Below are 12,554 nucleotides of genomic sequence, written 5' to 3' on the forward strand. Positions count from 1 at the left end.
AGAGAGTGGTAATCAATGGACACTGCTCATCGTGGACTAATTATTAGTGGAGTCCCTCAGGGTTCAGTATTGGTTCCATTATTGTTTTCTGTATTTATAAATGATATTGATGACGGTATATGAAGCTTAATGTCTAAATTTGCAGACAATACGAAGGTTGGCAGGGTTGTCAAGGACACTACTGACACTATGCTACTGCAACAGGATCTGGAAAGGTTGAGCAGATGGGCTTCGAGGTGGCAGATGAAGTTTAATATTGACAAATGTAAAGTACTACATATGGGAAACAGCAACCCCAGAGCAAAGTATCAACTCTGTGGTACTACACTGACAGTGGTAGAGAATGAAAGGGACCTGGGGGTGGTTGTGCAGGCAGATATGAAGTTTTCTGAGCAGTGCAGACGGGCTGCAAGAGTAGCTCATGGTGTATTGTTGATGATATATAGGAATGTTTCTAGCAGGGATAAGGAGGTGATTACTCCCTTGTATAAGGCAATGGTCAGGCCACACCTAGAGTACTGTATACAGGTCTGGAGGCCTCATTTCAAGAAGGTTGTAGAGATGCAGGAACGAGTAAAAAGAAGGGCAACAAGATTAGTGAATGGAACAAAGGGGTGCTCTTACGAAGAAAGGCTTAAGTTTTGCAAATTACAGTGTCTGGAGACTAGGCACCGGCGAGGTGATCTGATAGAGGTGTATAAAGCCTTGAATGGTTTCAGCATGCTCAATGCTGATGGGATTCTTCCTCTTGCTCAGAATAATCACCTGAGAGGGCATAAATTCAAATTGAGAAAAGACAGATGTAGGATAGATGTGAGGAAATTTGCCTTTAGCCAGCGGATGGTTGGTTGGTGGAATAGACTTCCATCCCTTGTCGTGGAAGTTGATAGCCTAAATATGTTTAAGGCTCAGCTGGACAGGTAGTTCGAACGAACAGAGGGGTGAAGTAGAAGTGGTTATTTTTTATTTATTTATTATTATTTTTTTATTTATTTATTTATTTATTATTATTATTTTTTTTTTGGCTGATGCTGCATAAGCTTGCTTTCTTGCATCAAATGCCTCTACTAATGCTAATTCTAATGCTAATCATATATTTGGATCTTAGAAAGGCCTTCGATACTGTTGCACAAATTGGAGAAGTGTGGCATTGGAGGCAAATTGCTACTATGGATAAAGGGATGGTTGAGTGAGAGAAGACAGAGAGTGGTAATCAATGGACACTGCTCTTCGTGGACTAATGTTATTAGTGGAGTCCCTCAGGGTTCAGTGTTGGGTCCATTGTTGTTTTCTGTATTTATAAATGATATTGGTGATGGTATATCAGGCATAATGTCCAAGTTTGCAGACAATAAGAAAACTGGCAGGGTTGTTAATGACACTAATGACAGTACACTGCTGCAACAGGATCTAGAAAAGTTGAGCAGATGGGCTGAGAGGTGGAAAATGAAGTTTAACTACATATGGGAAGCAGTAATCCAAGAGTAACGTTTCAACTCTGTGGTACCACACTGACAGTGGTAGAGAATGAAAAGGACCTGGGGGTAATTGTGCAGGCAGGTATGAAGTTTTCTGAGCAGTGCAGACAGTCTGCAAGAGTAGCTCATGGTGTCTTGTCAATGATATACAGGAATTTTTCTAGCACGGATAAAGAGGTGATTATTACCTTATATAAGGCAATGGTCCGGCCACACCTTGAGTACTGTATACAGGTCTGGAGGCCTCATATTAAGAAGGATAGATCTGTTGGAATGAGTACAGAGAAGGTCAACAAGATTAATGAACAGAACAAAGGGTTGCTCGTACGAAGAAAGGCTTAAGTTTTGCAAATTACAGTGTCTGGAGACCAGGCACCTGCGAGGTGATCTGATTGAGGTGTATAAAGCCTTGAATGGTTTGAGCATGCTCTATGCTGATGGGATTCTTCCTCTTGCTCAGAATAATCACCTGAGAGGGCATAAATTCAAATTGAGGAAAGACGGTTGTAGAACAGATATGCGGATGTTTGCCTTTAGCGAGCGGGTGGTTGATTGCTGGAACAAACTTCCGTCTTTCGTTGTAGAAGTTGATAGCTTAAATAGATTCAAGGTAGAACTTGACAAACATTTGGAGCGATGGGTGAAATAAGGGTTTTTTTTTTTTTTTTTGGCTGATGCTATATAAGCTTGCTTTCTTGCATCATGTGCCCTTGCTAATGGTAATCCTAATTCTTTTGGATTATACCTTCGTCTTTCCAAGCATGAAGGGCGGGGACGTGTTCACATAATTTTTGATATCACTATACATATTCACCCAAAAGAAGTCTTTCTGAATTCTTCTTAACATTTTATCAAATGCTAGATGGCCACTTTGTGGAACATTGTGGCACACTTTCATGATTTCGGCTTTTAGCGAGTTCGGTAGAACCAATTGTTCGAAAGGCTCCTCCCTAGTAGATTTTGAGTCTGGAAGAGTGTAGTGATATAATATTCCATCATTCAAATAGCATGAATCTGGGATCTTCACCGAAGATTGGGTGTTGTATTCTAATTGTGTGATTAGAGGGTTTAACTCGTTATTTTCCCTCTGAATGATCTTTTCAGTTCTTTCATTGCATGTTTTGACATTACTAATGCCTCTAAAGTGATTCTAGTTGATAACAGTGCAATTGTTTTCGTGACATTTCTTTTGCATGGCTTAGGCTCGGCCTCCTCCTCTAGCACTGGTCGAGATAAGAAATCTACATTTGAGTGTAAATGACCTGGCCTGTATTCCACTAGGAAATCATAACCTTGTAGTATCAAATTCCACCGAGTTAACTGAGGTGTTGGATTCTTTAATTTCAATAGATATCTCAATGCTGCATTGTCTGAAATTATGAGAAACTGAAATTATGGGAAATAGAAAACACAACAGCCAAGCTCTCCTTTTCAACAATGCTATATGATTTCTCAGCCTGCTTCAACAACCTGCTTGCATATGCAATTGGCTATTTGGAGCCATCTTCTGACTCTTGTTCTAAAACTGCTGTGATAGCATAAACACTAGCATCTATGCTTACGAATAAAGCATATTCTTTTAGAAGTCCAGATAGATCAATAGTGGTTCTGATATACAGGCAGTTTTAAGTTTCTCAAAAGCAAACTGTGTCATTTCATCCCAATCAAAAGGTGTATCTTTCTTTGTGAGATTGGTTAATGGTCGAGACACATCTGCATAGTCCTTAATAAATTTCCTATAAAATCCAGTCATACCTAAGAATCTTCTCACCTGCTTGACTGTTTTGGGCGTAAACAATTTTTAATAGCAGTCACATTCTTGGAATCTGGAAGAACCCCATCTGAACTGACCCGATTGCCCAGATAAGTAATTTCTTGTTTCAAAAATTCACACGTTGATGGTTTCAATTTGAGATCATACTGTCTTAAACGTTGAAAAACCTTTTCTAATTTTCTCACATGAGTTTCAAGATTTCGGCTTGTGACAATTATGTCACCAAGATAGCAAAAGATGGATTCTTTCTTCAAATCCTGAAGTAACCATTACATGTCCAGTTGTAAAAGCTGTATTTTGTTTGTCTGCAGGGTGAACAGGGATTTGCCAAAACCGGGACTGAAGGTCACGAGTACTATAGTAATGCGCTTTTCCAAGAATATCCAGAATTTCGGTAATCTGAGGAATTGGAAAATTATCTGCAACAGTTTTGGTGTTAAGTTTTCTAAAATCAATACACATGTGAAGAGAACCAACTCATTTTTTAACCATTACAATCAGGCACAATACAGTGAAATTATACCTATCCAATAATTAATCAACCTGGTTTTGAACCTCTCGTTGTAAGGCACAGGGCGTGTGATAAGCTCCTTCCTTGATTGGAACATTGTCTTCCAATTTTATTCTGTGTTGAACCACTGTGGAACGACTGAGTTCTGAAGGTGATTGGCGAAAACATCTCTGTAGTTATTTGGTAGTTTAACTAGTTCTTAGCATTCAGTAACAGTCAAATAGTTCAGTTCGAAATCTTCAATTGTCACTGGAAATGATTTCTTAACATTCCTTTGTTCACCTGCAAAATTAATCTCTTGCACATTAACACATTCTATTCTTACTAGCGCCATCCCCCCTGTCAGGTGCAGTGGCTCAGATGACGTATTTGCCACAACTGCAACCTTTCTGTCTCTGGACAACTTGTCTAAGGAATTTCTGACTGCCAGCTTGTTCTCATTACTACCCAAGTTACAGTTGGGTTCAACAAGAACCAATAGCCCTGCCTGGAGAGTGTTTGCACACTGAACAGTCAATACTGTCTCTGTGCTAGGTGGAATAATGCATTTTGAGGTCAGTTCCCCCCCCCACACACTGGGTTTTTGGTCACCCATGATCCGTTCTCTAACCCCAGCTCCCTGATACAAATCCCGAGTGGTACAGATTTTAAAATTCTTTTTACTGAGTCTAATATAAATGAAAATTTTTGTAAAACATCCAACCCTAGAATCAGTTGGTACCTAGGACTTAGCTTATCTGAGGCCACGAAGGCATTAACTGTGAATGACTTCCCATCCAAAGTTATCTGTATAGTGATTTTTGTATTTAAAGATGCTATGTTTCCTGCAATCCCACATACTGTAAGGTCAGGAGGACTCTGCCTCAATGCCCTATTATGTTTAATTTTAAAAAGAATACAATGATATAAACCAGTAAAACGTATTTAATAGATAACACGATAAAATACAATGGAAGCTTTCGAGACAGTTGCGTCTCTTTATCAACTAATTTGACTAAATTTTTGAATACAACCGATACAGCCGTGTGTGCAGTGAGGCACGTTATTCATTCAAGCTGGTTTCCTATTGTTATCGCACAGACATGCGCTGTTTTATTCCACCATTTGTCGAGTTGTAATATGGTTGTCTCTAGGATGGGATGCATTCTCATGCCTTTGCAGCAGTTTATGGCCTTCGGATTGTTCAATATGGCAAGTGACTCTTAATATGGCAAGTTTACGGTATACCGTAAACCTATGTGGTGTGGACAATTTATAAACTACAGATCCGATCATGCACCAGTCATCTCAACAGCAATGCCCGCACTCTATTCTCCAGGGCTTAGAGCTATTCCAACACTGATGCAATTAGATGCAGCGAGATCTCCCGGGTGAAGGCAGACCTAACCAGTTGTGACTATCCAACCCAAGTGCTAGACAGGTGCCTATTACAAGCACAGGAACTCGCAGCCCACCCAAGACCCCCAAACCAGGACAATACACCAACCGCCTACGTTCCATACTACCCAGGGGTGTCAGGATGGATCTCAAGAATCCTCAGAGATTACCGCATCAAATGCGTACAGTTACCCTGCAGAAACATACGTTCTCTTAACTCAGTGTGAAGACCCCTGTCACACCTCTCTTACGCACCAATGTAATATACCACATCACCTGCAGAGACTGTGACAGCTGCTACATCGGTGAGACATCAAGACGTCTTCAAGATTGCCTTACAGAGCATGAGAGAGCAATCTGCCTTGCTGAGACGGACCAGTCCGCAGCCGCGGAGCATTTTTGGACCACCCACCACGATCTCAATCCCAAACATGACTGCGAAATAGTAGACCACTCACGACACTTTCGCCACCGCCTATGGCTAGAGTCACTTGCCATACTGAACAATCTGAAGGACATAAACCGTTGCAAAGGCATGAGAATGCACCCCATCCTAGAGACAACCATATTACAACTCGACAAATGGTGGGGTAAAACAGCGCATGTCCGTGCGACAACAATAGGAAACCAGCTTGAATGAATAATGCACCTCACTGCACGCATGGCTATATCCGTTGTATTCAAAAATTTAGTCAAATTAGTTGATAAAGAGACGCAACAGTCTCGAAAGCTTCTATTGTATTTTATTGTGTTATCTATTAAATACGTTTTTTACTGGTTTATATCCTTGTATTCTTTTTAACCATGGACCCCAGTACACCAGGCCCATTTATTATCATGTTTAATGTTATCAAAAATTTCTGCACCAAGCATGGTAACGGATGACCCACTATCAATTAGAAAACTTGTTTTTATCCCTTGAATTAATCCTTCTACCAAAGGTAAATCGGTATCATTTTCTATTGGGAAAAATACCGTATTCAACTCTATTTCCTCAAATATCTGGTTTTGAAAAAGTTCGTTGTCAACTTGTCCTATGATTTACCTGTCCACGCGAAGAGATCCCAAGATGATTAACTTGTCTCCGGTAAAAATCCTAGATGGTCTACGTGATGTATTATTCTCACCGAATACTTCCCTAGGTCTTATATCCGAGGTGTTTGAATTTGAGCTGATGGGAAAACGATTGCTGCCTCTATTATGGGGCAGCAACCTGATGGAGTGGTAGTACAGTTGTTTTTGGCTTCTATTCGCTGCCGAATCAGTGCAAAGAAGCGTGGTCTCCCAGCAAAATAATCACTCCTCTCCCTAGCTTCTGGTTTCCGAGGCAACGCTTACCCCATGCTGCAACCAATGATATTTGATGCTCCCTGTCCATGAGTAATTCCTTGTCTGGTATATCTTTCCCTATACAGGGTTCTCCCCAGTACTGGTCTACCAACTGTGTCGTGACGATTTTCGGATAGTCACATGTTGGGTGGAAAGTTAGATTTGTGTTGGCCCTGTCTTATCTCCTGTAACTGTTGATTTATTTCCATTGTGTAATCATGAAACTTACCATCCAAAGAAGACAGATGCTTCTCTAAGGCATTCAAATCAACCTTATTATTTGATAGGCAATCAAGAGATTGTTGTAAAGAGAAGATTTGTTCCTGTATCGGAGTTCCTACCTGTTCACATTGGTTATGAGTAGTATCTGCCAGGTTAATAGTAGCATGTTGTCTCGCGGGTTAATCTATCGTTTTCTTCTTCTCTCAACGCGATTTCCAAAGCCTGTTGAAAGGTATTTGGATTATGGCTCAATACTAAGCGCTTTAATTTTAAATTTAGTCCATTAAGAAATTGGGCCAGTAAAGTCTGATCTCTTAGTACTAACACCTCCTGAGTCTCATTCTGGGTTCTGAATGCTGCTCTATACAGGTTCATTAGGCATGTCCCAAACTGTATCACAACCTTCTCCTGACTCCTGTTTAGCTGTACTAAACTGCTGTAATTGTGATATCAGGGTGACTGGTCACTCAAAACGCTTTACAAAAATTTCTTTGAACCACTCGTAATTTTTCTCTGCTCATAATTCAAGTGAATGTGAGAAAAACTCCGCCGCTGCCCTCTTTAGTATAGACTTAATTACTGCACATTTCTCTTTATGAGGCGCCTCCGTAGCCAGGTGGGAAGGAGCAGCAGTGCGTAGCACACGCTTCTTGATTAGACCGGGGTTCGAGCCCGTCACCACCAAATACGGAGGATGCGGAAAGGAATTTCAGCTGTCTCTTCTAAAGTTTCAAAAAATAAGGAGACTGGGGCACCCTTATCCTCTTTACCCAGATAAATTGGTATCAAATTTATGTAACCAGCGATTGAGGCTGGGTGAGCCCTTGCTTGCTCAGGAGATGTTTCAGGTTGTGTTGGAAATAATGTTTCTGATATTGTCCCCTCTAAGCTCTGCTCCTCCATTTTTCTGTGGTATTATTATCTCCTTTTTTTTATTTATTTAAGAAACTAGGAATACTTAAAAGACATGACAAAATGCACATTTCAAAATCAAGTCGGCGACAAGCAGCAACTTGTGTGAACTTACAGTTCTTAATTTACCTTTGAATTTGCTTAAAAAAAAAAAAAAAAAAAAAAAAAAAAACACTTTTCTTTAACAAGATCCTCTAAATGTGAGTTAAATACTACAGCCGAGCTAGTTCATAGATTGTTGCCACTTATTACGGCATTTAACTATGTAATAATAATAATACTTCATAAATACTAAATACAGAAAATAGCAATCAAAATAATACAACATATTTCTCTCTTCCAATCTCAAAAACACCAGGAAGGTTGCAACTATAATTATTGTTACTCTATATGGGTATCCTGGTCACGGAAAACAATTTTGTTCATGTTCTCTTTCAGTGACTTATGGCCTCCTATCCCTATGATACACTTTGCATAAGATATTCAAGTGAATGTGAGAAAAACTCCGCTGTGAGAAAAATTCGTCTGGTTAGGACATGGTCTAAGCCCTCGGCAGTCTAGGATTGTGGGCCTCTACTGCTGCTGCAACTTCAACAGACGTGTTTAAATTAAACAACCGCTAGGACTGTTTAATCCCGGATTTCAGGTATGTGTTGCTAGTGTGTGGGAGTATTGGCAGAGGGCATAAAATCAGAGAACTTGGTAACATCTTACCAGGACCAGTTGTTGTCTTCAAGAGCCGATGGTTTGGGTTCCCTCCTTCCAGTAGGATGCTAGGGCGTGGTCTCCTCTGGACTCGGGGACTCCCTTTGTCTCCTTGGTCTTCCCAGTGCTGATATTTCAGCAAGTGCGGACAATGTCTGAAAAGGCTTCGGTGCTAAGACGACAACCACAGTAACTCTAAACAGCCGTTGATGTCTTTTTGGGCCTTTTTATATTCTTTACTTTCCTTTCCCCTCCAAGACCAACTCTCTTTCATTGGTCACTACGAGTCATGAATTTCCTGTCCAGGACAGTCCAGGAATGACTCATAACCCAAGAGAAGTCCCGTTGTCTTATTTGGTGCCACAATGTCGGAGATATTAATAAAACTGCCTACTTACTTTCCCACACTAGATTCCCTTTTGGCCAGACTCCCACGACATCCTTTCTGTTCCATCCCTTTTCCGGTCATAAAATCTCTAAGTATCATGGCTGGCGTGAGAAACCAGGCTTCTGCGTTCTTTCCTTGCACATTAATTAATTCATTTCTAGATAACATTTCCCTCCAGTTAACGATTTCCTATAGACAGAGTTTTGCTGTAATTGTTGTGTTCTTTAGCCCACATGCACTGGTAGGAACTAGGGAGACTTTACCTTACTTCTTATCAAATATGGGGAGAGAATTGTATTGTGTAACTCTGTTAGGGTGAGAGGTTTTCAAGTTTCCTGACATCCACACTTTTGCTAGCTACTTTGGGAATATTTTCTAATTTTTTCCATTTAGCTTCATGATTTGGCTTAATGTTCCTGTGGTACAATATTGCCAAGTTAGTAACTGATTGGATTGGATGAGTTCACAGGGAAAGTAAAATTCTCGCCGACCGGGCTGGCCGGGTGGGTAAAGTGCCTTTTTTTTTTTTTTTTTTTTTTTATGTGAACCCCGAACACGAGAGGTATTAGAACCTATAGTACTTAGTACCGTGCTTGGGTTTGAGGTTAAGAAGACGAAAGAAGATATTTGTTGACATTGGACTTGAACTTCTGTAGATTGTAATTTTCAGGAAATACGTATGAAGGAAGGTTGTTCCAGAAAACGGCAGTTGAATGAATAAATGAAGAAGATGAAAAGTTGGTTCTGTGGGTTTGAAGTTGGACAGTAAATGGATGTTGGCTGGTGGCGGCACGTGTTCGGACTGTTTTGAAAGAGAGAGCAGGAATTATAGAAGCCAATTCAGAAGAACAGTGCCCATGGAAGTATCTGTAGAAGAGGCATGCAGCAGAAACAGTGCGTCTATGAGAAAGCGAGTGGAGAGACTCTGTTAGAGATGAATCATTAATTAACCTAACTGCCCTCTTCTGAATGGAATCAAGAAGCCGGAGAGAGGTTTTGGGGGCACCACCCCAGATATGGGAACAATATTCCATGGCAGGGCGAATTTGCGATTTATACTGAGTGAGCAGCTGTTTGGAAGAAAAGTAACGTAGAGAGCGAAAGAGAAAACCAAGTTTTTTAGATGCAGAGGAAGCAATATTTGTAATGTGCTTGTGCCAAGAGAGATTAGAAGTCAGGGTAATTCCCAAAAGAGATATATCATTTTGCCTAGAAATCGGAGTGTCACTAAAGATAAGCATAGGAGCAGAAGAATCCTTTTGGCGAGATATAAGACAAGACTGAGTTTTAGAAGGGTTGAAATCAACTAAGTTGTCTTGCCCCACTGGAGAATTACCTGAAGATCGGCATTTAAGGAATTGGTAGCAGATTTTCAAGAAGTTGAAGCTGATTGAGCAGGACAAGGTTTCTCAAAATGGAAAGTTGAATGCAATGTGCTATCATCGGCAAAACTATGGATAGGATTTCCAGTCAATGGAAGAAGGTCATTGATATACAAGAGGAAAAGAGTGGGGGAAAGAACTGAACCTTGGGGGACACCGGCATTAGTGGAGAAGTTAGAAGACAGAGTCATCTACCATCACCCTCAGTGAGCGGTCAGAGAGAAAACTGGATAACCAATTACTAAAAACAGTTGGCAAACCATAAGATGGAAGCTTGTTTAGAAGACCTTTATGCCAAACACGATCAAAAGCCTTTGAGATGTCAAGAGCGACTACTTGTGTTTCACCGAACCTTTCCATTGAATTAGTCCATAAATGGGTAACATAAGCCAGAATATCTCCAGTGGATCGACACTGACGGAATCCATACTGGTGATCGTTGATCAGACGGAAGGTTTCTAGGTAGTTTAAGAGTTGGCGGTTAATTAATTTCTCCATTACTTTAGAAAGAGTAGAAGTAATTGCAATGGGACGATAATTGGATGGGAGGGATTTGTCACCCTTTTTAGGAACTGGCTGGATATGAGCAAATTTCCAAGCAGAAGGAAAAACACCTTTGGAATAAGAAAGTGAAAAAAGGCGGCAAAGAATAGGAGTAAGTTCAGGAGCACAGGTTTTGAGAACAAGTGGAGAAATACCATCAGGACCTGGAGCTTTCTTAGCATCAAGATTCATCAAAATCCTTCTGATATCCTTTTGACGGAAGACCACAGGAGGCATTGAATGGAGCGTGTTGGGAATGGTGGGAGGTGTTTTACCAAGATCATTAATACATGAGCTGGAAGAAAAATGGGATGCTAGCAGGTCAGCTTTATCCTTGGCTGAAGTGGCAACAGAACCATCTGGTTTGGACAGAGGTGGGAGCAAAGATGGGCAAAAGTTGCGGCCAATAGCTTTGGCAAGAGACCAGAATGCTCGGCTACCATTAGGGCAAGAAGCAAGTTTTCTACTCTTAGCCTGTTCAAACTCTAGTTTGGACTGGTTAATAACTGCTTTACAACTGTTGCGAGCTTTGGTATAGGCAGAAAATGAAACTGAAGAATTATAAACAAGCCAATTACGATATGCAACATTCTTCTCTTGGACAGCCTTAGCACATTTATTGGAAAACCAAGGTTTAGATAAAGGACGAGATTTTAAAGTGGAGTGTGGGATAAAGGATTCCATTCCTGCAAGAATAATTTCACTGACACGATCTGAGCAAACGTTGACATCAGAAGTTTTGAAACAGTAATCCGACCAAGGAAAAGAAGAAAAGAAGTCTCGCAGGTCATCCCATTTTGCATTCTTGTAATGCCAAACAACACGTGGTTGGGAATAGCCATGAGATAAAGGTTCCATTGGAGAAGAGACAATCACCAAGTTGTGATCTGAAGTGCCTAAAGGACCTCTCACTTCGACCGTGTACTTAGAAGGGTTGTTTGTGAGAAAAAGATCAAGCGTATTGGCTGTATGATTAGGATTGTCCGGTATTCTTGTAGGTAAATGAACAATCTGTGCTAGGTCATTAGTAATTGCAAAAGCCTCAGCATCTCGACCTGCTGGGTCGGTGTGACTAGAAAACGGAAGCCAGCTGGAGTTGTGAACATTAAAATCACCAAGGAAAATTACTTCACTGTTAGGAAAGTTGGACTGGAGAAAGTCAAGTTGCAAAGAGAGGAAGTCAAAGAGCTCCAAGTGATTAGTGGAGTTGGGAGAACGGTAGAGACAACAGATGAATTTGACACAATGAGATAGAGAGATTTTAAGCCAGAGAAGATCAAAGAGAGGAGATTCCAAATTGCCAAGTCTCTGACAGGGAATATCAGAACAGACATATGCACAAGTACCACCTTTGAGGCGAAAGGAATCATACAGCGAATAATTTGGGCATCTGAGATGAGCAGTAGATGAATCAACCGATAACTGAGATTCTGTCAGAAAAAGTACATGGGGTTTGGCAGACTGCAAGTAGAAATGGACATCGTTGAGATTAGAATTGAGACCACGTATATTTGTGAAATGAATTAGGAAGTCCTTGGGAGGTTTAGATCTTTTCGCAGATAAGCTTGCTCTATTAGTTTGACAATTCATGGTGTATTCAATAGTAAGAAAAAGTAGGTGGGACATGCTGTATGAAGTAATGAAATTTTTGGATATGGCGTACATGTGGTAAGAATATACCCAGATCCTTGACATAACGTGGCCTCGACAATGCTCCCCGCATACACACTACTCGGACTCCCTCCAGTCACTATCTGGCAGAGTAGAGGCAGCAAGATTATACACTAGCTGATCCGGAAGCTTCCTAGAGAGTTACCAATAGGTTCAGTCCGGTGTACTAACTAGCGGCCGGCCTGCGAACACCGTTTTAGAGCTGTACCCTCGAAATGTTGACCTTCGGGTTGCCTGCCTGGCAACCCAAAGGTCGCGGGTT

At 40.9% G+C, this 12,554-nt stretch overlaps 1 protein-coding gene across 1 annotated transcript in view; it reads right to left on the reverse strand.

Moving 5' to 3' along the window:
- Positions 1-12,554, reverse strand: part of unc79 (UNC-79 domain-containing protein) — a 1,082,710-nt gene that overhangs the window by 925,377 nt on the left and 144,779 nt on the right. The window contains exon 9 of the mRNA XM_090389680.1: positions 10,777-10,785. Coding sequence (XP_090245806.1) covers positions 10,777-10,785 — 9 coding nt within the window. The remainder of the gene's footprint in view (positions 1-10,776; positions 10,786-12,554) is intronic.

Source organism: Mastigoproctus giganteus, chromosome 2, assembly GCF_048544385.1.
Source record: "Mastigoproctus giganteus isolate SK-2022 chromosome 2, ASM4854438v1, whole genome shotgun sequence".
NCBI classification, from domain to species: Eukaryota; Metazoa; Arthropoda; class Arachnida; order Uropygi; family Thelyphonidae; genus Mastigoproctus; species Mastigoproctus giganteus.